This window comes from Apostichopus japonicus, chromosome 19, assembly GCF_037975245.1.
Source record: "Apostichopus japonicus isolate 1M-3 chromosome 19, ASM3797524v1, whole genome shotgun sequence".
NCBI lineage: Eukaryota > Metazoa > Echinodermata > Holothuroidea > Aspidochirotida > Stichopodidae > Apostichopus > Apostichopus japonicus.
The window spans coordinates 1,505,754-1,531,492 of record NC_092579.1 but is presented as its reverse complement, the minus strand read 5'-3'; the positions used below and the strand labels follow the sequence as shown (position 1 = coordinate 1,531,492).

Below are 25,739 nucleotides of genomic sequence, written 5' to 3'. Positions count from 1 at the left end.
CATTGCACTGTACAACATTGTGCCATGTGAATATCGTTGCGTATGTGCGAACTTCAAATCGCTATAGCTCATTTCTGTTGTTGAAAAACCTTGCCTAATTCATGTTGATTGGACTGCTAATTAATATCTTCGTAACTGCTGGTGCTCGATATAAGTTTTGGAATTAACGCTTGTGATATTTGTGAGCGGCGGAAATCTACGGGATACGCATATGAAAGTCGATATTTGTGATCGCATTCGAATGTGAGACTGTTTTTTATTCCGTAGTTCGCTGTGACGTATTCGTAACTTTGAGCTAGCCTAACATAACGATAGTGTGTAAGTAGTAAGAACTAGGGGTAGGATGTGTTAGCGCTAATACTTCTAAGCTAGCCTAACATACAGTAACGATAGTGTGTAAGTAGTCAGAGCAAGGAGTAGGATGTGTTAGGACGGCATTCACCTGGGGTCTCCGAATATTTTTCCGTTTTTTTTTTTTGGCTGCACTTACATCCCTGATTTATATTCTGAGGTAAGGATATCATGTGATAAGCTCACTACCAACAGTGAGTATGGATGTGTATTTCTATTCTGAGATAAGGATATCATCATCACTACCAACAGCGAGTCTTGATGTGTGTTATGCTTTGTACAAGCAGTGAGTCTGAATGTGTGTTATATTCTGATCTAGTAGTGAGTATGGATGTGTGTTATACTTTGTACCAGCAGTGAGTGTGAGTGTGCATGTATCCTACATGTATCCTACATGAATTCTACTGTACATGTGTACTACATGTATCCTACATGAATTCTACTGTACATGTGTACTACATGTATCCTACATGTATACTACATGTATTCTACATGTGTACTACATGTATCCTACATGTATACTACATGTATTCTACATGTTTACTACATGTATCCTACATGTATACTACATGTATTCTACATGTTTACTACATGTATACTTCCATGTATTCTACATGTATTCTACATGTATCCTACATGTATACTACATGTATACAGCATGTATCCTACATGTATTCTACATGTATACTACATGTATTCTACATGTGTACTACATGTATACTACATGTATTCTACATGTGTACTACATGTATCCTACATGTATACTACATGTATTCTACATGTTTACTACATGTATACTTCCATGTATTCTACATGTATTCTACATGTATCCTACATGTATACTACATGTATCCTACATGCATACTACATGTATTCTACATGTATACTACATGTACTATACATGTCTTTACTGACATACTGCCCTCTAGTACTACAATATTCCTCTTTAGCAGGTTATTTACCTTTTCTCATCAGGTTATCAAAAGTTTTGAAAATACCAGAAGAAAAGAAAAGAAGCAAGAAGAAGGATGGACCAGAAATAGGTAGCGATTCTATCTTTTTTATCTTTTTTGGCTGGGATTGTAAAGGTTGCTACACTTTAAGGTCTACATGCTGCTTTCTGATATAATATCAAAGCCAACTAAAGATGAAACAGTCAGCATTGAAATACTCATACTGGTCAATTTCAGTCTCTCTCATATCCAACAGCTATAAGTATTTTGGAGCTCTGTAGCCAACATTAATAGTATATTACTTTCTGTGTATTCATAAAATTACACTAAAGGAAAATCGACAAACAGAAAAATATTAAATGGGGAAAGTCAAACGGGACCTGTTTCATTAGCCTTGCAAAATGAATATATGCAAAGATGTCACAGTTCATTGAAAAGTGAACATTTCTGTAAGGTCTGTAAGCTGTAATTGTTGACTAGATTTTCAGCTGTTAAGGACTTTCAAACCTTCCCTTCTCCATTCTACATTATCTATTCTCTTCGGTTAATTACAAGTGTTAAACAAGTCCATGTTTCACCAGAGACCTGCCAGTCTAATTACAAGTGTTAAACAAGTCCATGTATTCACCAGAGAGTTAAACCTGCCAGTGTAATTACATGTGTTAAACAAGTCCATGTATTAACTTTATCTCTGCTGTTCCAGTGGAAGTGGTCACAGGTCCCGAGAGAGTGAAAGCGGCTCGTAAGAGATCCCGCAGCATCTGTCATTCTCCGACCAAACCTAACCAAGCCAAATCTCAGGACAAATCTGAAGAAATGGAGAGAAATCCAAGGTTAAGCGCAGATAACATCCCAGATGCCTCCCAGCAGGATGATAGCCTCAATTCCTCAAACCATGTTCAGACTGCTCAAGAAACTAATAAAGATGGAAATGGCATCTCGGCCAACCATCAGGAATTTGACTCTCAGACGGAAGAGTTGAAGAAACTCTTAAGGACAGTGATAAGGGAACAATTCGATGAACATTTTGTGATGGGTGTGTCCGACTTGAGGAGGGTATTCTCGGTCAAGTTGATGGAATTACCGCACAAGAGTTTCCTCAGTATGGGGATTACTGATCGGGTATTTGAGGAGGCTGCGTTAGACATTGGAGCCAGAGTATTGGATCTTCCCGTAAGTATCGACTGGTGAAATGTACACTACTTTTTGGTCCAGTTTTTACTGCAGTGACTTCAACATGTCCGGATATATTTGAACCATGGTATGGTTTTAGTCATTCTTATCATATCACACTGTATACTATATTCGTGTTTCAACATTCGCTCACTTCTTGCTGTGAAGGGTCGTAGAAATGGTCAAACTTTATTATTCAGATATCTCACCAAGATGTGTTAACTTTGGCATCAGTTAAGTTCCTTTAATTTTTTTTTTTTTTTTTTTTTACTGTTTCAGTGGCCACCTGATAATTCCTGTGAGAAGAAAAAATTGTTTGCCTTAACGGAAGGAAAAGATATATACAGCAAGGTATGTGACGGGATGAGTCAGAGTAAATTCAAGTAGTGTCAGGAAAGTTGATCACAATTCCAAGCATGGTGTAAAAACAAAAAACCCAAGAACGATCCATCTCATGAGAGTAAGTCTTGACTTAATCATTTATAAGTTCCTTGACTTTGGTTGTTGGATTTGGCACACACTGTACTAAAGCTCACCGACTAAAGAGCTCTGTGGTGGAATTGGAGTAAGATGTTGACTTGCTGCTAATACCACTGGCCATGTAAATGATTGTAAAGTAATCATATCTGGAGTCATAAAATACTGCATTAGAAGGTACAATATAGCAATTGTTTAAGTGTACAGTTAGGACTGCATCATTCAAGATTCCATAAGGCTGTTCCACTGTTCATGGGGATCCAGTGTCTGTTATCTTATGCATAGAATGCTATGACATTTATTTCTCATTTCAAAAAAATGGTGTGTTTAATTATCCAAATGTGTATTTGCAAGGAAAGACCAACCAGCTATTACAAATGATAACATATATGCATTATGAGAGCTTCCAAGACCTGTGGAGTGCTAATTTCAATTTTATTTTTAGACATGAAACATGTTACGTGACACTAATTGCAAAATCAAGACACTTTAAATAGTCTGTTACATTACAGAGAATATCTGTTGCCTTGTCTGCAAAGATACCGCAAAAATTGTCACTTCAGGAAAGTGGAAACTATTTTCAATTCTAATCATCCTGAAGGCTGAATAAAGATGATAAACTTTCTTCAGAATAATAAATTAGATTTTGTAGTCTTTTACTTTTTCTCACGGTTGATGCGGTTCACGCTGTCACACTTGGTCTAGAAACCATACCAAACCAACTCCCAGAACAGAAGTTCTTAACCGTGCCAGTAGATTTTTAGCTGCTGCCGATAATATTCCCACCTTTGGCTTTATCTCATCTCCGTCTGGGACGTGGATATCCATGATAATTAGTCATTTTTGCTTTCTAAACAGAGATGTTCTGTAGAGGCTTTTGACTCACTAATAAAATGTTAGAAAAGAATACCAAAAAAATGAAGGAATGTGTTTTATAATTTCCAGTAATATCATCTCAAAGGTTGGTCTGAATGATAAATAGAAAGGTTGCAAAACCGCTTTAATAAGAGCATTTGCGATTTAGAAGTAAAATGAAAGCTCTTCTTTAGTTTAGGTTCCACTAAGCTTTGACATCTATTTTCCCTTCGACAATTGTGCTAGTCTTCATGTGTTTATTAGACATTTCATTTATCTACCCAAGTCTTCATGTGTTTATTAGACATTTCATTTATCTACCCATCTATCTGTTTATTGGTGTTTACCTTTCCTTTCCTTGTGTTGCTTTATTTGTCTGGCGCCCTCCCTTCGTGTGTTCATTATCAGTTTGTCTGCCTGTTTCCTGTATCTCTAGTACCATCCCCTCTTGTGGACAGAAGGTTGGAACCTACCTGTCTATCCTTATCAGCAAGATTAAAAGCATTGAAAGATTCAAAAGGTCACCTAAAAGCACATGTTCTTTTCTAGAAGTGTTAAATTTGATAATAAGATTACATTGTTACTTGATTACTTGTTTCTCATCCATCCGTCCGTCCGTCCCACTCACCCATTCAAACAACCACCTACCCATCCATCCATCCATCCCCCCAGTGTTAATATCACTCTATACTGTCCTTCCATATCATGCTTCAAAGCACTCATACTGACAGTATAAGCAGTTCCTAACCAGTATCTGATAGAAACCTGATATTCACACTGCTCATGCTCTCAATATGAGTGCTTTGGAAGCATGAAATGAGTACAGTATAGACAAATTCTCACAACTGGGTGCTCTACTGTAATTCAGGTTCAAAAGTTGCATATAAGACAGTCTTGAATGACCAGGGATGTGCTCACACTGGTCGGCACCAGGCGGCTGCGCCCAGCAATTCTGAATGCCGCCCAGCACAAACAGTATTTTAAACATTTCTGCCCGGCACTTTTTTGATGATAATTTAACAAATTTTACCATAACCAAAATCTGGGAGAATACATGGCACAGAATAGGAAAAATAGCACCACCTAAGCATACTTCATGTGCAAAATTTGTCCAGTGGGGAGGGGGTACCCCACCCATTAGATCCCTCTCCCAGGGTGTGGATCGCACAATCTGCCCGGCACTCAAATATTCCTGAGCACATCCCTGAATGACTGTGATATAAATTTGACAAATATAGTGGAGTATCAACTTATTTATCAGGTTCTAGATAATTACTGAGCTTTCATCATTAATGTTGTACTTTTATTTTGAAATGAATTTTATGAACTGCTCAACATTTGAGTATTTTTAGTATAAATTTGTACAATGCCTGTACTAAGAGTCCCAGTAGAATGACTGATACAGTCCTTTACTCAATTCACTGTATTATCTATATTGAGAAAAATTAAAACAGAACAAAATTATTTGATTTACTTTCTTTGGATATTCAGTAACTGGAGTCATGAATCATTGCAAAGGAAAAGGTTTCACACTCCCTTTGCAAGTAGTTATCACAGTAATGTGAGCTCATTGTACATCAGTTTAATGTCTTGCATTTCTCGTCAGTTACAAATTTGACTTTCAAAACAATCTTTCAAGTGCATCTCTCAGTATTTGACACCAGCCCCATTTTGATTTTTATTAATTTGGCTGAAAATGAAATGGATTTGGTTTTCACACTAAGATCTGACGCATCCCTGCATTTCTCAAATTCAATATTTTGTCGGTTTTAATTTATATTTATATCAATATTTTGCCGACGACGTTGCCATGTGTCTATTCATTTACAGTACCGTGCAGAGTTGTTAAGATTATTCACAGAAGGTTTCAGACATAAGAGAACACTCCTGATAGACCAGATAAAGACCCTAGAAGAAGAGCCTCTCACAAAACATGAACGAGATAAAATCGTCAAGGTGAGTGCTGTTTTGCTCTCATGTTCCTGGAAAACGTGCTGCGGCTGGGATTATATATGAATCTGATGTTAAGCTAGATACAGTCCAAGCTGATGGTTCTCTTTGTCGTTTGCTTCTAAATTATAGAATAAAGTAATCAGTTGCAGTCAACCTGAGCTATTGTCTTATAGCCCGATTCCAGCGATTAGTTTCCTTGGGAGACAATTAGTTTCTAAACTTAACATTTTTGGGGGTAAACACTGCCTCTGGTATTAAACGTTGGAAACTTTCTGTTGAGTTTCTAGCGAGCTTGAAATGTTTTTTAGCAAGCTTGAAATGTTTTTTTTAGCGAGCTTAAACTTGGTGCATCACTGATGAAGACTTATAACTTGCATCCAAGGACATGGATTAAAATGGTACAGATTTTAATTGGAGGGTTCTGAACTCACATGGCAAGCTAATTGACCGCAAACTGGCTTTGAGGATAAGGTTGATAAACACGGAACCAGCGTCTTGGGTAATTTGCTTTCCTTGTGTGAAGGCACTGCACCAGAAAATAAACTGAAATAAAATATAAATATATATATAAATGCACTCTGATAACAATTTTTTGCTTTTTTCTTGGGCTTTATTTTTTCACTAAGTTACCGTTTTTACCTTGAAATGGATTTATGCTGTCAACTGTACCAAAAACCAAAAAGATATGACGTTAACAATAAACCAATGTCTGTAGTTTCCTCATATTACAAAACATCCAACTTTTGAAGCAGAACGTTGGGCATAAATTTAAAAGAAATACCATAAAATAAACTTGCTGTGATGACATTACAACTGTTTTCTTGAAAGTCACTTAATTTTGTTTAATCTCTATTCTTAAACACTAAGCAGGAATTACACCAGGATGCTTGCATTACGATACCTCTTTCATTACTGTTTGAAAAAGAGTTTCCCTCCGTGCCTATCTTTCCAATAAATCAATTCATAGGCTGCAAATTGATACAAACAAACTGATTGATCCTCCTTTCATAAGCACTGATACCCTACCAAGAATTTCCGTGTCATACCTCAGTTTTGCAACTAGAATACTTCAAACTAATGGAAACCGTTTGATGAATGTGCGACTGTCTCAGGTTGCATTAGGGATGTGTTTATTCTCTTCTTTCACGCCAATGCAGAGCATGTTTGGACATCCATAACATGTACTTTGATTGATTCTTCCAACTTGTTTATTACGCAAACATGATGGCATAAAGTTAAGCCTGAGATTGTTGGCGTAAGTAAAAGTTCATCATTCGGGTTTTTTCCCCCTTATCTTGTTTCTGATTTGTTTTGTGCAAACATCTGGCTAAGATGATAATCTTTTACATCTATCGATTTAATGTCTCTCTGGGTTTTGTCATCAATTTCTGACGCATTTGATTGCATTCAAAGCATTAAGTCTTATGGCAGTCCTCTGAGATTGATTGGGATTCTAAATAAGTTACCTGAAACTTGCAATGTTCATGAAAAGTAGAGGGAAGGAAACAAAATGTATTGCTAGGTTTGTGGAAGAATATAGTGACTTTAACATGTACATCTGATGAGAATAGAGCAAACACACTCGATTGGTGTCATAAAGAAGATCAATATTTCATTTTTGACGAAGTAAAAGACCTACCTATCACTGCCTCATAAAACCCAGATGCAAGTAGCTGTGTCAATAATGACTGCAGGAGCTGTGGGAGGCTCAGTAGAAGACAAATTAGTTGATGAGGTTTCAACAAATTGTCATTTAACTGGCTGGTACATCATTGCCTGGATGTTATTTATGATGGAGAGAGATTGAAATGTTTTCCAGCAATAATAATGAAGATGATTAGAAATCAATTTATGGTTAGTCAGACTGCTTTCTATTAACATTTGTTGTTAACTTGACATTTTCTGCGGTATATTTTAGAGCTGTCAAGGTCTTTTTTGTGGTTTCTAATCGCTACATGTGGAATTGAAAGTTAATATCCATTCATACAGCTGACTTTATAGCTGTTTGTAATATTGAAACTTGAAAATAGAAAGAAAACAAATTCTCGTAACTAATGTAGGTTTACATACATGATATGTATGTCCCATAATAATAAACTTAATATTACAAGATTATTAATTTATAATGAATATTAATTATTAATGTCACTAATCATCTTATATGGATTTTCTTTTACATGATACACAACTTGTTGATATGCATCTGTGTGTTTTCATAAAGTAAAGAGTATGACAATGACAACAATTTATTTCCAGCAATATGGTACAGTACATGAATGTTTAACAAAGTATAAACGAATATTTTGATATACAATACAATCTAGAGAGACAGGTACAGGTACGAAAAAAAAAAACATTCATCATGATAATTTATATACAATATTTAAGCTATACAAATGCATAGAAAAGGAGAAAAAAGAAATGCAATGCTTATAGAATGTTTCCCATTTTGAATATAATAAATATAAACATATACTGGAGAGAAATTGGTGAAAGGAAACAACAAAATTAAATATTATAAAAAGAAAAGAATCGTGTTTGTTGATACATATTTCAATAATAATCACTAGATTTGGATTGCAGCATGGAAGGATAACCCGCTCATTTGGTTAATCCTTCCATGGTTATAGTAACCTTTGTTAGAGAAAATAAATCAATTGTCTCTCGCATAAATTATAACTTCATGGATTCCAAAAGATGAATATATATTCATCATTGTACTGTATGTACTAACTGTACGTAACCCTGACAACTATGTATACTGCTACAGTCAGGGTATGTATGACTCAGTGACTAAGTGGAACTTAAAATAAAGTACGGCCATATCTTAAACTGGATGCTGATTTGTACAGAAGCATACAGAGCGCTCCGTCAACAAACATATTAAAACTTAAAAAAAAAGTGTTATATGATTTGGTAGTTACAAAATAGTAATTGCAGTATTGTAATTTGATATGCTAGCCTCAGTTACTTGCTACTACTGAGAGATATAGAGGGCAGTGGACCACAATGTATCAATATTGTCCTGCTTTCCTTTTATACTGTCAGCTATGGACGTCGATACATCAAGGGAAACGATAAGAGATCTTTTTACTAATTATGAAACAAAGGAAACTCATTTGCTTGACATAGGAACAAAGATTATCAAGGTTATTATTACCAGAGTCACTGAATACTTAACAAAGGACATGGCATCTGTTGTGTGGAGCAAGTTATTATTCAAGTATCATGGTACAGTATATGAAGAGTAATATACAGTACAGTACCTGTAATAGATAGGCCCTATAGATGGTATGTTTCATTTGACAAAATTGACAGGTGTCCTGGGAGTCCAGAATGAACAAGTGGCCGGTAAAATGTGTCAAGCAAGGTTTCAAGAGCATTTAAAATCTCTAATATTCATGATCACAACTTTTTTTGTCCAAACCTCAGTCAATCATATTCCGTTTTGTTTTTGTTTTTGCAGTGAACCATTAATGCTGTGTTAAACCTTTTCTTTTGTGTTACAAGTGTTGCTTTTACTTTGTTTGTATCAGTTGCCTGCACCCTCCCCCAATCCCCTCCACCCCCTTATGGTCCCTAAGGACCATCGGAACGGAAAAAAATGTATTCTGCACTGGGTACTGTAGTGTCATCTAAGCACGTCTTTGACCTCTGACCGGAAATCATATCACAAAGTTTGAATATAGATAGTCAAAGTAAGACAGTCCTAAGCTATTGAAAGAGAGTTGTGTTTGCCATTTCAATCATTCAAAATTGCTTTTTGGAGTCAGCTACTTAACATATATGTTTCCCAGGAAACCCAAACTCCATCCGTGAGATTTCCTGGGTTTTAACTATCATTTCTGGGGTCATCTACAGTAGTTTGTCAGTTTAGGTTGAATATAATTTCAGCCAGCTATCGGCCAGAAAGTGACAGAACAAACAATCCAAATTCAACAATTGAGGGGGGTAAAACTGTTCTCTTCAGGTGTACGACATTGAACATGCGTTCCCTTCATAAATTAGCATCTTAAATATTGGTCTCTTTTTCAAGCATTCAGTCTCATATGAACATTTCAAACACAATCTAGAGGTCTGAGACAAAAACAAATTCTCTCAAAGTCTTTTTTGAGTTGTTGAGTATAAGTATCTCTGCAATCACAAAAATATTCTGGAACTGTTTTTCCAAAATTTAAACTAATATTTGAATAAAAAAGCTTTTATTACTAAACAAAAATTGTCTTTCATTTATATGAAGTCATTAGAACCTGAAGAAAGTTTTAAGAACTCTTGAGCTGACAAGTTAATGGCTTCTCTGGCAATGGATGACTTTCTTTGAGTGTCAGAGAACATTGACTGATTCTTGACATTTCTCATTCTTTTCATAATTACATTAAAAATATGCAGACAGGATGTTATCATTTATGACAAATGCTTTAAAAAAGAAATGGAATTTTATAGCAAAGCACAGAAATATCGCAGGTTGCCAAGTTACATTAATATCATAATTCATAAATTGCTGCTCAACGTAATATACTTCTGCTGCATCAGAATGTATTTTCAAGGTTATATATTCAGTAATATTGATAAATAATATTGAAAAAATTGCAATTTAGCATCAGTTGACTGTATGAATGATATATATGCTTCATTTTAAAGAGAATAAAATAAAGCGTTTGATAAAGGAGGCTACAAACTAAAAATTTGGCGCAATAAAAACCCTTTATAACTGAAGAAGATTATGAAATATTAGCAATCAGAAGGAAAGATGGAAATTGACATTTTGCTGGTGATGTATGATATTTGCTGGCTTGAAATAACAAGGGCGGCTGATTGAAGGAGATATTCACCGTATTTGACCTTTTAGAAGTCAATAGACTAGGACAGTAGTACTCCAGTCCTGTTTCTGTGTTTTTATACATGGATCCAACCCGGGTGGTGTTGGACCCGGGTGGTGTTGGACCCGGGTGGTGTTGGACCCGGGTGGTGTTGGACCCGGGTGGTGTTGGACCCGGGTGGTGTTGGACCCGGGTGGTGTTGGACCCGGGTGGTGTTGGACCCGGGTGGTGTTGGACCAGAGTTGTCTCCGACCCGGGTTGTCTCCGACCTGGGTTGTCTCCGACCTGGGTTGCCTCCGACCCGGGTTTATCGGACCCGGGTTTTCTTGGACTCTGGTTGTTTCAGACCCCCAGGTTGTCTTGGACTCTGGGTGATTTTGGACCCTGCTTGTCTCGGTGCCTGGTTGTCTCATCTGGGTTGCCTCAGACCCTGGTTGCCTCAGACTTTGGGTGACCAGGACTCGGCTCTCTGACTCTGGGTGATCTTGCACCTTGGTTGTCTCGGACCCTGGTTGTCTCAGACCCGGACTTGGTGACCAGGACTTGGCTTGTCTCAGACTCAGCCTACTTTGGACTCATACTAGCCTAGGACTCGGGTTGGCTGGAGACTGAAGTAGACTCAAACCGTGCAGATCTACTAGACTGAAACTACAGCCCTGGATATGTTATTATCATGGACCGTTTAAAAGATGATTGATTTATTGATTGAAAATTAATGTATTTTCATTTAGCTCAGTTGAGTTCAGTCAAACTGTAGTACATGTTGAGCTAAAAGCTTGTCTTTAGTTAGTTAAATAAGTCTTTCTGAATCTGGGCTGACTAGATTGACGAAATAATTTTGGTAAATTATCAATTCAAGCAGAAATAGCAGAGTTGTCCAAAAGTACTTTACCCACAAAGTACTGTCAACTTTACCTTTTTTTTCATCTTAATTTATGTGAATTATGCTGTAACCTCCACAAATCAAATATTTAATATTTCAATTGATCATCTGCTGGTCGGTGCAAGAAAGCTTTTTTGTTTAATCTGTAGTCAACTGTTTGCACAGATGACAATATCGGTAGAAATGAAAATCAAATCAATGAAGTACACATTCAATTTGAAATATTTGATAATCTAATAGATATCTTTCATGTGCAAATATTGGCATTACCTTGAAATAAGCATACAAATCACAAGGTCAATTTAAACAGCCAGCAAGGGCAATATTCTAATGCTGGTAAAATTCTATACAGTACCCTCATGTAGCACTTGAAAGCAGTAACTCTGAGCCAATTGGCAATAAATATGTTGTCTCAATTAGGAGGTTTCTGAGGAGAGTGACAATAAAGTACAGGTCACATTACTCTATGAATAGGATCTCTGGCTATTTTACCTAGTTACATAGTCCAAAGATCATGCAGTGGTTTAATAGATTGTCCTCACCACAACCACTCTAAGACACTCCATACAGGACCTTCATGTTATACTTGAAAGCAGTAGTACAGGTCACATTACAATGAATAGGATCTCTGGCTATTTTACCTAGTTACATAGTCCAAAGATGATGCAGTGGTTTAATAGATTGTCTACACCAAAACCACTCTAAGACACTCCATACAGGACCTTCATGTTATACTTGAAAGCAGTAGTACAGGTCACATTACAATGAATAGGATCTCTGGCTATTTTACCTAGTTACATAGTCCAAAGATCATGCAGTGGTTTAATAGATTGTCCTCACCACAACCACTCTAAGACACTCCATACAGGACCTTCATGTTATACTTGAAAGCAGTAGTACAGGTCACATTACAATGAATAGGATCTCTGGCTATTTTACCTAGTTACATAGTCCAAAGATCATGCAGTGGTTTAATAGATTGTCCTCACCACAACCACTCTAAGACACTCCATACAGGACCTTCATGTTATACTTGAAAGCAGTAGTACAGGTCACATTACAATGAATAGGATCTCTGGCTATTTTACCTAGTTACATAGTCCAAAGATGATGCAGTGGTTTAATAGATTGTCTACACCAAAACCATACATTTTCCCAACTCAAAACATTGGTCACCAGAAACCAGATTTTCTTGGTCGAATAAAAAAATGCTGCTTTGGAGATGAGTTGAACGGAGTCCTGAAGATATGGAATTTCTGGTTTTGCAAATCGGGAACTGGAGGGTGGAGGGGAGGGGGAGGTTGGTTCTGTTTTTACAATGGTCACCTTGAATGCCTTCAGCTCCATCTGTATTTAAAAAGTTGTCGATGCTGAGGTACTCTGTCTGAGGGGGGGGGGGGAGGGGTGGGGGAAGAGGCTGTCATGTTGTGGTCATGGGAGCAGGCATGGTTGCTACAATAGCAATTACAATCCTCCCTCGAAGCAAAGTTTAATACTAATGTTAGGCCTAGTGTTAACACTTTGAGTTGTAACAGCTTCACATTTCCTATTTTCTGCAAGTGTAACACTATTGTTTGCAAATGACCAAATATACAAACATCATTGTACCTTAAATTTGTGGGACACAAAAAACTTACCATACAATTAATCAATATCACTGTTTTTTTGGTTCTCTCTTGCAGAGTATGTGTGTCAACAAGACCCCCTACTGGTATTTAAAAGGAACCATGCCGACGTCTTGACCCTGGCCAAGCTAGCCAACGATTTTTTAATTCTGACAGTGGAAAGTAGAAGTTCTGTCCTCTATTTGGATCCTCTACAGTGGAGAAACTTGAGTCCCTTGTTATAGTAGGATACATCGTACTATGTGGACCATAATAAAAGCCTTTAGAATTACAACAAAAGGATTGCAGGTTTATGGGAAATCTTTCCCAGAAAAATGGACAGGTGTCATTTTCACAAATAATATTATCATCTGCATCTTTTTGTTTTGTGAATCATCCCAACGTTGTGCATTTCTCAGAAAATTACAGATGTATTGTTCAGAACATGCTCGTTGGATTGTTTGAATATCGTTTTATACATTCATCTACTGTACTGTCTGCGATAGCATTGCTGTCAAACTACGAGCAGCCATGCTTGTGCTATAGAATCAACTTGTTTCATCTTGGTGACACTCATTCTGTGATCTCTTACTTTGTTGCAAACATGAAGAGGAATGCATCTGATTTGCCTGCTTGCAAATTAAAAGTTGACGTTAATCAGAAGTTTATTCTTGATATGTTATTGCCGAAGCAAAGAGAAAACTTTTGAGTGAGCCCTGATGTTTCTATAGCTATCAAGGTTTTCAATATAATCACCTTTAAGTCTGGAATGCTCCTTTAAGGTTTCAGAGCTGATGACCTCAGTTGCAGACCTAAATGTTCATGTTAATCCATTTTTTTAAAATAAATTTTGATACCTCAACCTATACATGTTCCTTTTAACTTGATATAAACAACACAGCATCCTTAAATGATATTAAGTACCAATTGTCCTTGAATAATTTGTAATGAATTCTATAGATACAAAAGAGGCCATTAAAGTCGTTAGTTTACCCGAGGAGTTGTGTTGAACCCTGAGGAAGTGACCTTAAGGTTTATGAATAGACTAAATGGTCCAGTCACTTTAACTGATGAACATCACTTGTTTAAAGCAGCATTCCTTCAAAAATTAACATTGTTATAGAAATCCAACCTGGACTGATAGCAGTATGCATTAATGGTCACAACATATCAAATTTAATTTTTATACCGAAAGTCGTCCTTTAAGTGACAAATATATTGGAAAAGAACATATTCTGACACTTCTACATGAAAACATAGGTCTCTTAAGATGCATGGAAGTTTCGGTTTGGTTATAATTTTTGCCAGATATAACCCTCACATACGTTAGAACATGAGGCGAATATATTGTAACAATTTCATTTTCTCCCGGAGATGAAATGCTTATGATAATTGAAATGAGGGCAGAATATGAGATCATTTATTCATTTTGATAATTCATATCCTGGCATTAATGAATGCTATTATTATCAGGATGTAATTTTTTCTACAATTGAAGAATAAGCTTTTGCGGCATTTTGATTATTTCATTATTCTATTCCTAACTAGTTAAATTTAATACTTTCTCATCTCTTCTCATTGATATTGGGGAAGTTCACTTTGGGGTCACCAGGGGCCAACGTGTGAAGACTTTACTCATTGAAAAGTTTACTCAATAACTGTAGCTTTGATGAATGTCTTACAGTAGTCGGTGATACCTCAGGTGCCCCTTAATAATAAGTAGGAAGTTTTGTAGGAGGTCAATGGTCATTTGAAATCTTCAACAGAAGGCAAGATCTATGAAAGCTTTATAACTGATTCAGTCAGTGAGTCCAATTTCAGAGAATCTTATACAGTATGTGGTATGTATAGATACCTACATCTTTGATGAATTCTTGTTGGTTCATGATTTGGTGGAGGCCAAAGGTCATGATCAAATTCTGAAAACCTTGTAAAGCAAACCAATTCAATATGCTTAGCTTTGGTGAGTCTCCTGGACTCCTTCCAATACAGATACCTTTCGTTGAGCTCTTATTTGCCAATTATTATTTTATTTTAGTTTTTTGAGTTGAAAGGTTATCAGTGGTCAAACTGAAGTTTGTGTAACAATAAGTTCAGTTCAAACTTGCATTTGATATTTCGATGCCCATTAGTGAATTCTCTGTTGCTGTTTCGTTTTGGTAGATTAAGAACACCTTCAAACCAGTTTGTGAAGGGCACACGGGGGGGGGGGGTGGAAGAGGGGGATGAGGGGACTTCTGTACAGTTGTCTAATATAACTTCCAGCACCATAGATTGCTAATTAATATAGAGAGACAACTGTTGAAAGTTATTGAAAAAATGTCATTGCTTTCTTAAAATAATTGAGTGTAACTGGATTGCATTTTGCCAAAACCAGTCCTTGGTCTGTTTCTAGCTTCCTCTAGGTACTTCAGCAGTATATCTTAGTATTGAGTATCTAACTTGATGAGTTAAACATTAAACTGAAATTTATGATCATGCTGGCAGCTTGATAATTAGTATGAGTTTTCACTATTTTTTTGAAACTGTATAAAGGACGGGATTGAATCGTTCTTTCCTTATATCCAATCATCCTGTTCCATGATTATACAGCTCAATATCAAATTACTAACTTTTATTGAGTTTTTGCCAAAAAGAAAAAAACAAGACTAAGAGGGAAATATTGTTGTATTGTCGTTTTGAAGAGGCAGTTGTGTAGTTTCAGTTTGAGCTGGCTCATATGTTGAGTTTGAATAATTTGATATATCATGCGCTATATAAACACCTTATCTCATAACTACGGTGGTCCTGAAGGGACATTCAGGTAGTAGAATTACCGTGTAAGTATAACAACAAGTTTGTATATTTATTTCAAGTTGCTGACCTTTACATAATATATTTATATATCACATTGTTTATTTACATATCTGGATTAACTTTGCCCAATTATGAAGTTGCTGCATTATCTCAGGGAATTAAGATATGGTCAAACTGATAATATGCCAAAACATTTAAAATATCTGTTGACTTGTTAACCTAGAACTACTAACATTTGAACAATAATTGTTTAGTGGTCAAGATGCTTTGTTATATACTAAACTTTACAACACATCTAAACATGGTATTGTTTAGTCTTGTCAAAGTAACACTAAAAATGACATCATGACAAAAAGGATAAAATTGTTGAGATGCGATGTTATCATGGCACAGTCAATCTGCCTCTAGTTTGTCCCTTCAGAGCCACCGTACATAATAACCGTGCAGACACAAATTAGAGAACTTTCACTTCCAACTATGAAGAAGAGGAGGTAAATCTTTCTGATTTGGTTTAAGATTATTCGCAATTATGGCGCTAAGATGAAGAAGTGTCTGGGCATTGACATTTATGACAATCTGCACGAAATCATTAATTAGTCATTTCGCTCATTAGTCTTCATTTTGGTGAAGGAAAAAAATTGAAGAATAGGAAAACCATGACGTCTTGGTTTGATGGAAGAGAAAACCTTCTTTTGGGAAATACTTCGGTCGACTCAAAGACACAAAGGGAATTTATATGTAAAAGAAAACACTTGCCATGAAATTGGAGATTGTCTGTTATAATCTTAGAACCGTCTTTGAAGTTCAAAAATTGCACAAAGTGGAAAATAATTCTATTCAGAACAAGTGAGCAGTGTATTGTTATTGCTTTGCTCCACTTTAGCAATTTTTTTTTTTGAGGGGGGGGAGGGGGAAGAGAAAATATGCAGAATTGGTTGAAACTTTGTTCACAATCCTTTCCCTGAGAGCTACTTCTGCGAGTTGTTGAAATTGCTTTGAAAATTTATAGACAAATATTTCTACTGTTTTGGGGATTTGTTTAAGTTTAGGATTGATTTATTTTCCTGAATGAGTATCAGATCTTGTTGAAAAAACAAAGTGATTTCACCTGGAATTAGCAAGAAACGGAGTTGTTGTGAATATTTGATGAGTTAGATCGGAAAAGGCTTACCGTACTGGATATCCTTTCCCTTCCTCTCTTGACGCAAGCTGCGCACAATTATCGTTAATAGGAGTGTCAAAGGGGCAGCAATAAGGTGCTTTATCTCTTTGGAAGTTTCCTTACGCAAATGACATTTCTTCACTTGATTTCGAGATAAAAGAGTAAGCGGATGTTTCACCTACCCATATGGGCGGCCTCCATTACATCATCGTTAAGAGGTTTCTCTTGTATAAGGTTTTATCCTCAACTGGACAGTCAACAAGTATGTCAAAGTTGTTCGAACAATCATGTATAAGTTGGATAGAGTTACAAATTCACTGCAAAACTGTAGCAAGAGCCACTTTAAGTATTTACCCTCTTTTTAATTTTCATTAAAATGAATGAATTTTACAAACAAAACAAATTAATCTAAGTTTTATAACCTTGATATTACTTTAATAAACAATGCAGATTTTATCATTCTTCCGACATTCTGATATAAAAATCAAGAAGCCTCGGTCAAAAGACCTCCATTAGTACCTCCAAATTTAAAATGGTAAAGTTTTACCGATTTTCCACAAAGTACACAGAGAAGGGATACACTAGACAAGTCGATGACACAGTTAGGGTACATGCTTTCATTGTGTCAGTACAAAGCTATATTGAAGAAGTCTTGAAACTGAGCGACCATAATTTGACTTTTTCTAGAATAATTAAGGCCATACTGATCACCTTTAATAATTATGTTGGACACTCGTTTACATATGTATAAAACGAATGTGACCGAACAGAATGGCAAAGGTCATATGAAATACATAGTATGATATTCTTCATATCTTGAATTCTCTTGTCATTGTTACAAATTCTTCCATTTTCCTCTATGATATCCAAATCTAGCCTTGGTAAAGCCATCAGGATAATATCATAATTTTCACGATATGTCCTAACAATATATATAAAATTGATATTTTGGTCCTATCATTTAACATTAGAGTACGTGAGTAATTCAGTTGACCATAACTGTAAACAAAACAAAAAGACAATCCTTCACGGCAAATCGCCACAAAAGTGTAAAAGTACCCTTACAGCAAGATTGTTTTGTTCTTGATCTCTCTTCTGATGACCCAAGGTGCATCAACGATCGATGGATCTCCTTCCCCGACTGTTTGTACCTGCTCCCTACCCCCATCCCACCCACCCCCACCCCTCGGCATGGTACACACATAATACTTGGAGAATATTTTAATGATCATTGTAGCCTAAACGTTTTCACAGCTAGTGGTAGTACTTCGATCGAACCGTTTCTGAAAAAGGTCTACCCCTCAACCTGCACCCAATTCCAACCCACCCAACCTTACCCCACCCGAACGTCCTCCATGTACATAACACATTATGAATGTCTGCGGGAAAGTATCTTGACGGATTCAGATAAATTCTGGATCATTTGAGACTAAACTTCCCTTTCATTGGAACTTCAATAAACTCTTGCGATTTCTATAAAGATTAGTCACCCCTATGGTATCGCATACATGATACTGTCGTCCAGGCTACATTAATTGTCTTTTCCCCGCCGAAGGCTAGACTGGTTGAGTTTACTTTAGACAGACAACCATCCTTAACTCATGCACTTCACACTGATAGGTGACAACTCACCGGTAGTGTGTGATTTGCTTCCATATTAAAAAAAAGGACAAACTTTTTAGGAAATTGCTGCCAATCTTTATGGGGAATACGATGGGGTTATATATCAAAATGCCCTATCAGTAACATACTAGAATAAACAGACAGTATATCTCATGAATATACATCTATTAAACTAAACGGGATTGGTCGGTAGTTTGAAAGTACCGAGGGATCACCAGTTTTGAAAACAGGCGTTATTCTAGCAACTTTCATACTGCAAGGAACAATACCACTAGAGAGAGAAGGGTTGCACATATAGGTGAGCGGTTCAAGAAGATTTCTGAAAGAACGAAGTATATTGACAGTTATACCGTCAGTCCCAGCCGCTGAACCTTTTTCCAAATTATGAATGATTGAAGATATTTCCGTACAGCTATAGTTGGAGAAATAAATATATATAGTATTAGGATTAGAGTTTTTTTAGAAAATTAGTGAAGCCAACATTACTTTAGACAATACTATAGCTCTATATAGACTAACCATGATTGGCTGATCGGTTGCCTATAGTTGCAAGTTAAGATGGTTCACTGAAGTGATACCACCATTTGTGATGATTAAGAATAAACAGTACACGGTACGGGGAAAGACAAGACAAACATATAATTCTGCACAGCTTACGAACACCATGCCATCGGTTTGTGCTCTTCAATTTATTCCAATTGAAGTATACAAAACTAAAAGTTAATGTTTTGAACTGTTTTCCAGAAGATCCTCAGCTCCAAACACATGCATGAGGCACACTTGGTAAATCAATAAATTTGTAAGGTAGGCCTATGCTTTGCCACGTGTTGAGTATGGTTTGCTGTAGTCTGTTGCATTACTATTTTAACATGTTTAAATCATGAGAAACCTGTTGCTTTTGAAACCAAACACCAACATAGCCTAGAGACCTAGCCTGCCATACTTTGTTAGGCGAAGAACCAAGCCTATCCTTCTTTGCATATAATATTGTAGTCAATTGAAGAAAAAAAAAACTAGCACCAGGAGAGTTTAGACTTTTTAGACTAAACAAATGATACATCTTTATGAACTTCGAACAGATCATACTGTACAACATAAGAATGGATCTGTCAAGAAATGAAATATTATAGCGACAGCTATTTTAAGTCCTATAGTTGGCTAGTTATAAGACACAATATTGACATTGCCTGTGAATACCCAATAAATCATAATTTATTACAACTGCGATAAAAGTTTTATTATCCTGTCTTGATAGATTCAAATCAGTGGATTAATGTAATGGATGACTCCATACTGGGTAGGGATATTAATTAATTGCCGATAATATATGTCATGAGTAACTTTATTGATGGTTATTAATTACTTTGAAGCAATTACGTGTTCTTTCGTATTTGACGAAATACAAAATTCTTTCTAGTACTTGTGAAAATGTACGATTTAGCTCGATTCAAGGGTAAACTGAAAATAAAATATGAGAAATCAATCTTTAAACTTCTGATACCACCCTTTTCTCTTTCTTTTTTTTTAGAAATTGGACTGAGTAGCATTTCCCATCACCTGCAGAATCGAGTACAAATATCTTATTATTATTATTGGTATATTAATTAGTGTCACAGCATGTGTTAATCCTCCAATTGTCAGAAGGTCCATGATTTTATATTTATAATCCAGTAGGCAGTAAACCAGTCTGATTAACGCAGTTGGAATATGCACTGAGTCTCATTCCACACCTAAAACTTTTCTCAATTATAATTTCACCGTCATAAACCTTACAGTTATTATAATATATTGATATATCAAATCTGTTGAATTGGTATACCCTGATGACTCTATGCAGTGTATACTAGGTGACCATATTTTGTAAGCAGGAATCGGGGACAAAATGTTGAAGGTGGAATGTGCGACCTGGGGAAGTGATAAAGGGGAGAAGTCTCCTGCCCTTGGAGAAAGAAGTGCTCCTCTGGTAGAGCACAAACATGACATAATCAAGAGTAGGCCTATAGGTCGGCACATGAGTAACACGATTTTTAAGTCGTAGGAAACACTGTCACACTTATACATTACACCGCATATACAGTAGGATAGGCATATACCCTACATTATAGTAGGATATAGGCCTACACCCTACGTTATAGTAGGATAGGCCTATACCCTACATTATATTAGTGTACGCCTACCCTACATTATAGTAGGATAGGCCACAACCTTAACATTAGAGTAGGCCTAGGTCTTGTGGTCGCCTGTGGGAGATGTTTGTGTACATCTCTGTTTCTAATGACGTGTTATTAAGTAAAACGGGCAGGTAGGTAGATTTTGCAACAATTCTACATATGTTTCTTCGTCTTCGTCTTCGTCTTCGATACGGTGACACATCCGCAAAAAGGGACAATATCTCACCACACACACGTCAAGAGAGTAATTAATTAGATCTGACCCGAGTACTGATATAAGTGACAGGATTCACAGAACCACTGGAACTACTAATGAGGTCTGAAGGCAGACTATTCCAATCCCTAATTGTATTTGGAAAAAAACTATACTTATAGCAATTTGTACTGGCATACAGCTGGCAGAAATGCATATCATGCATGTTCCGACTCCTACGCAGAGGCTTTCTTAGGCAGTCAATAGGGATCTGAGCCTGACCATAGATGCCCTTAGCAAATAAGATGATTCTACTTTGTCTGCGCCTCTCTGCCAAGGGCACCAGGTTTAGGTCCCGTAACAGAGATGAGACAGAGCCAGGCTCTCTTGAATAATCTGAAGCGATGAAACGGGCTGCACGCCTCTGAATGTTTTCGAGGTTGTGCTGCAAGAAAGCTTGGTGGGGATCCCAGACAGAACTGGCATATTCCAATACTGGCAGGAGGAGACCTTTATAGGCAGCCAATTTTGCATCCTTCGAACAGGGGGATAAGTTTCTACGAAGAACTCCCAATATCCTATTTCCTTTGTTACACACATTTTGAATATGCTTTCCCCAGTTGAGATTGTTATATATCAGTATCACGCCATCTATTTTGGTAAAGTTGTTGTGACCTGCATGTGACCTGATGAAAATAAACAGTTCAATATGGCCGCATGTGCTGTAAACACTTAGCATTTGTCTTCTTGTTATATCGCTAGGAATCAGGATAATCCTCCATTAATCCAGGGTATAACAAACTGGCGACGAACTAAGGAAGAACCTATAATATAACCCAGAATATTTCTGTATTGTAAACATGGCAGTTTACGGGAATATCGGGCCGTTTGACAACACAGTCGAAAGCTTCGAAGATTACGCAGATCGCTGCGATGCCTTTATAGTGGCAAACGATATTGCCGAGGCGAGACAGGCTAATTTTTTTCTCGCTATGGTGGGCGCTGAGACTTTCAAGCTCTTGAAAACGGTATGTAGCCCAGACAAGCCGTGTACACAGACGTACGCGCATCTGAAAACCATCCTGAAAGGACATTTTTCACCGAAACCGATCGTGATCGCTGAACGTTTTAAATTTTGGGCTGCTTCACAGTCTGAAACCGAGTCAGTTGCAGACTTTATTGTTCGCTTGAAGAACTTAGCAACCCATTGCGATTTCAACGCATTTCTACTGGAGGCACTGCGAGACAGACTGGTCTCGGGGCTGCACACAAGATTTGTGAAAACTCAAACGCAGCTACTCTCAACCGCTGATCTGACGTTTGACAAAGCTAAAACCAAGTGTCTTGCAGACGAAATGGCTGGCATAGCAACAAGGGAACATATCGATGCAGGAAGTTCTGTGAGTACAAACAGATTGAATTGGCGGAGCCCTCAAGGTCAAGGACGAAGGGGTCAGGGGACTAATAGAAACAACGACAAGCACAATAGGCCTAATCAGCAACCCTGGCAAGCTAACAGTGCACAATCATGCTATCGCTGCGGGGGAAGCAACCACAAGCCCGATGATTGCAGGTTTCGCGAGGTAAACTGTCATTCGTGCGGGAAGAAGGGTCATATTCAAAGAGCTTGCCGATCTGGGGCTAAGGGACCTCAAAGCCAGAAAAGTTCGCAGAATCAGACGAGGACAGGGGGTCACCGCAACCACTCCGTCTCAACTAGCTATAGGCCTATGGAGGATGGTGAGCCTAACGTTAGTTCTAGTAATAAGGACACTAATGAACAGTATGTAGATAGTGTTAATACTGATGAAAGTGATTTACATTATGGTTTATATCATACATTATCAGGTGTAAAGACCAATAAGCCGTATTTGATTACGTTAGTGGTAGGGGACACTAATGTTCCAATAACCATGGAAATTGACACCGGTGCGGCTCGTTCCACCATTTCGGAGCATGTGTACAAGTCCAGTTTGGCCCATTACCCCATAAAGGATACCAATATAACCCTACGTGGCTATTCAGGTGAAAAGGTGCCTGTGATAGGGAGTATTGTAGTCACGGCAAAGTATGGAGGTACTAGTTGTAGGATGGATTTATTGGTTGTCAAGGGAAGCCGTCCATCCCTTTTCGGCAGAGACCACTTGAGTAAAATCAAACTGGACTGGGAGAATATTTTTGTGGTATCTGAGCCAAAACCAGCAAAGGTTGGAATCCAAAATTTGGGGAATCCTGTGTCACCAACCTTGGAAAATTTGTTGAGTCAAAATCAGAAAATATTCTCATCAAGTGAAATGGGTATTAAGGGATTCTCTGCTAGGTTGAGGGTGAAAGCAAAAAGTAGACCCAAATACCAAAAGAGTAGGCCAGTGCCTTACTCATTGTTGTCAAAGGTGGAAAATGAATATGAGAAACTTATCAAGAATGATATAGTTACCCAAGTCAACTATAGTGAATGGGCCTCACCAGTTGTGCATGTACAGAAGGGAAACGGTGAAATAAGAGTATGTGGAGACTACAAAGCTTTGAATGATTGTATTGAAGATGAGGGATACAAATTACCAAATACTAATGATTTATTTGCAAAACTGGCACAGGGAAGTACACACCCTAAGGTATTTTCAGTGCTTGATTTATCTGGTGCCTTCAATCAGCTGTTTCTTGATGACGAATCAGCTAGGCTCCTAGTAATGAATACACATAAGGGGTTACTGTCACCAAAACGTTTGTGTTATGGGGTGAAAACTGCACCAGCTATTTTCCAGGAAACGATGGACAAAATATTATCTGGATTAGACAATGTATTTTGTTACATAGATGATATCTTGATTGCAACTGAGAATGAGAATAGTCACCTTAAGGCCCTCGAAGCAGTGTTTGCGAGGTTAAACATGCACAATGTTCGGCTGAATGGCACAAAATGTCAATTCATGAAATCAAAGATCAGGTATCTTGGTCATGAGCTCACCAGTGAAGGTGTGAGCCCTTTGCAGGACAAAATCGAGGCCATACAAAAGGCACCTCGACCAACCAATGTATCTGAATTGAAGTCCTTTCTGGGCATGGTGAACTATTATGGCAAATTTGTAAGGAATCTCTCTTCTCAGATGCAACCATTGTATGCCCTACTGCAACACAACATTAATTGGGTCTGGAGTGATGACTGTGAGCAAGCTTTTGTTAATGCAAAGAATGCTTTAGCTAGTAATCAGGTGCTCACCCATTTTGATCCAAATAAACCTCTAGTGTTGAGTGTGGATGCTAGTCCATGTGGACTTGGAGCTGTTTTGGGCCATCGATATCCAGATGGTTCAGATCGCCCCATAGCATATGCCTCTAGGACATTGAGTCAGACCGAAAAGAATTATGCCCAAATCGAAAAAGAGGCTCTTGCCATTATTTTTGGGATCAAGAAATTCCACTTGTATTTGTATGGCACTAATTTCACACTTATCACAGATCACCAACCGTTGACTAAGATCTTCGGACCAAAACATGGTATCCCGGCTTTGGCGGCAGCTCGGATGCAGAGATGGGCAGTGTTATTGTCCGCATATCAGTACAATATTGAGTACCGCTCTTCTGCAAAGAATGCAAATGCAGATTTGCTCAGCAGACTCCCAGTTGGGGAAGCCTCTAGTGGTGACCCAGAGGAGTATTTTGTTTTTGAGACAGTCCTAATGGAAACCCCTATTACTGCGACTGAAATTTCAAAACATACAGACAAGGACCCAGTTTTAGCCAAAGTTTTAGAGTTTACTCTATCTGGCTGGCCAAATCATTGTGTTGACCCTGCCATACAACCATACTTCACACGCAGAGATGAGCTATCCCTGGAGGATGGATGCCTTATTTGGGGGCGTAGAGTAATTATTCCATCCAAATTGCATGAGCTTATCCTGAGTGAACTTCATGAATGTCATCCGGGCATGAGTCGGATGAAGGCACTTGCTAGGTGTTATGTATGGTGGCCAGGTTTAGACAAGGATATTGAGGATAAAGTTAGGCTGTGCACGCAATGTATACAAGTGCAGAAGGCGCCTAACCCTGAACCATTGCTGTTATGGCCATGGGCCACACAGCCGTGGCAGCGGGTTCACATAGACTATGCAGAGGTCAAAGGTCAGAATTTCTTGCTAGTGGTGGATAGCCATTCAAAGTGGTTGGAGGTATTACCAATGAATACCACAACAAGTACTGCCACGATTAATGTGTTGAGAACACTTTTTGCACGTTATGGGTTACCCATTCAGCTAGTAAGTGATAATGGTCCTCAGTTTAGATCTGAGGAATTTCAGAACTTTCTGAAGTCCAATGGTGTGGACCATACTCTCACTCCTCCATACCATCCAGCTACGAATGGGCTTGCAGAACGCAATGTTCAAACTTTCAAGAATGCTTTTACTAAGTCAAGTGGGGAGACATTGGGTCACAAGGTAGCTAATGTTTTATTTACTCTTAGAAATACCCCGAACACAACTACCGGGAAAACTCCATCAGAGTTATTTCTTAAGAGATCCCCAAGGACTAGGCTCTCTTTAGTGAAACCTAGCCTGCAGAGGAAGGTGGAAAAGAGACAGGATGCTGCAAAACAGCAAAGGGACCGCAGTTCATCAGTGCGGCAGTTTGACCTTTATCAACCAGTGAGGGTGCGAAATATTAGAGGGGGGAAGGATCGATGGATTCCTGGTACCATAGTGAAAGTCAAGGGGCCTCGTACATATA

The 25,739-nt window shown here is 37.7% G+C and overlaps 1 protein-coding gene across 2 annotated transcripts in view; it reads left to right on the top strand.

Moving 5' to 3' along the window:
• The window catches only part of LOC139959618 (DNA-directed RNA polymerase III subunit RPC5-like), a 34,258-nt gene extending 16,419 nt beyond the window's left edge, over window positions 1–17,839 (top strand). For both annotated transcript variants that reach the window (XM_071957371.1, XM_071957372.1), the window contains 5 exons: window positions 1,327–1,394; window positions 2,008–2,477; window positions 2,757–2,828; window positions 5,640–5,765; window positions 13,148–17,839. In XM_071957371.1, the coding sequence (XP_071813472.1) occupies window positions 1,327–1,394; window positions 2,008–2,477; window positions 2,757–2,828; window positions 5,640–5,765; window positions 13,148–13,207 (796 nt within the window). In that variant the 3' untranslated portion in view covers window positions 13,208–17,839. The remainder of the gene's footprint in view (window positions 1–1,326; window positions 1,395–2,007; window positions 2,478–2,756; window positions 2,829–5,639; window positions 5,766–13,147) is intronic.
• Window positions 17,840–25,739: the final 7,900 nt, after the last annotated feature.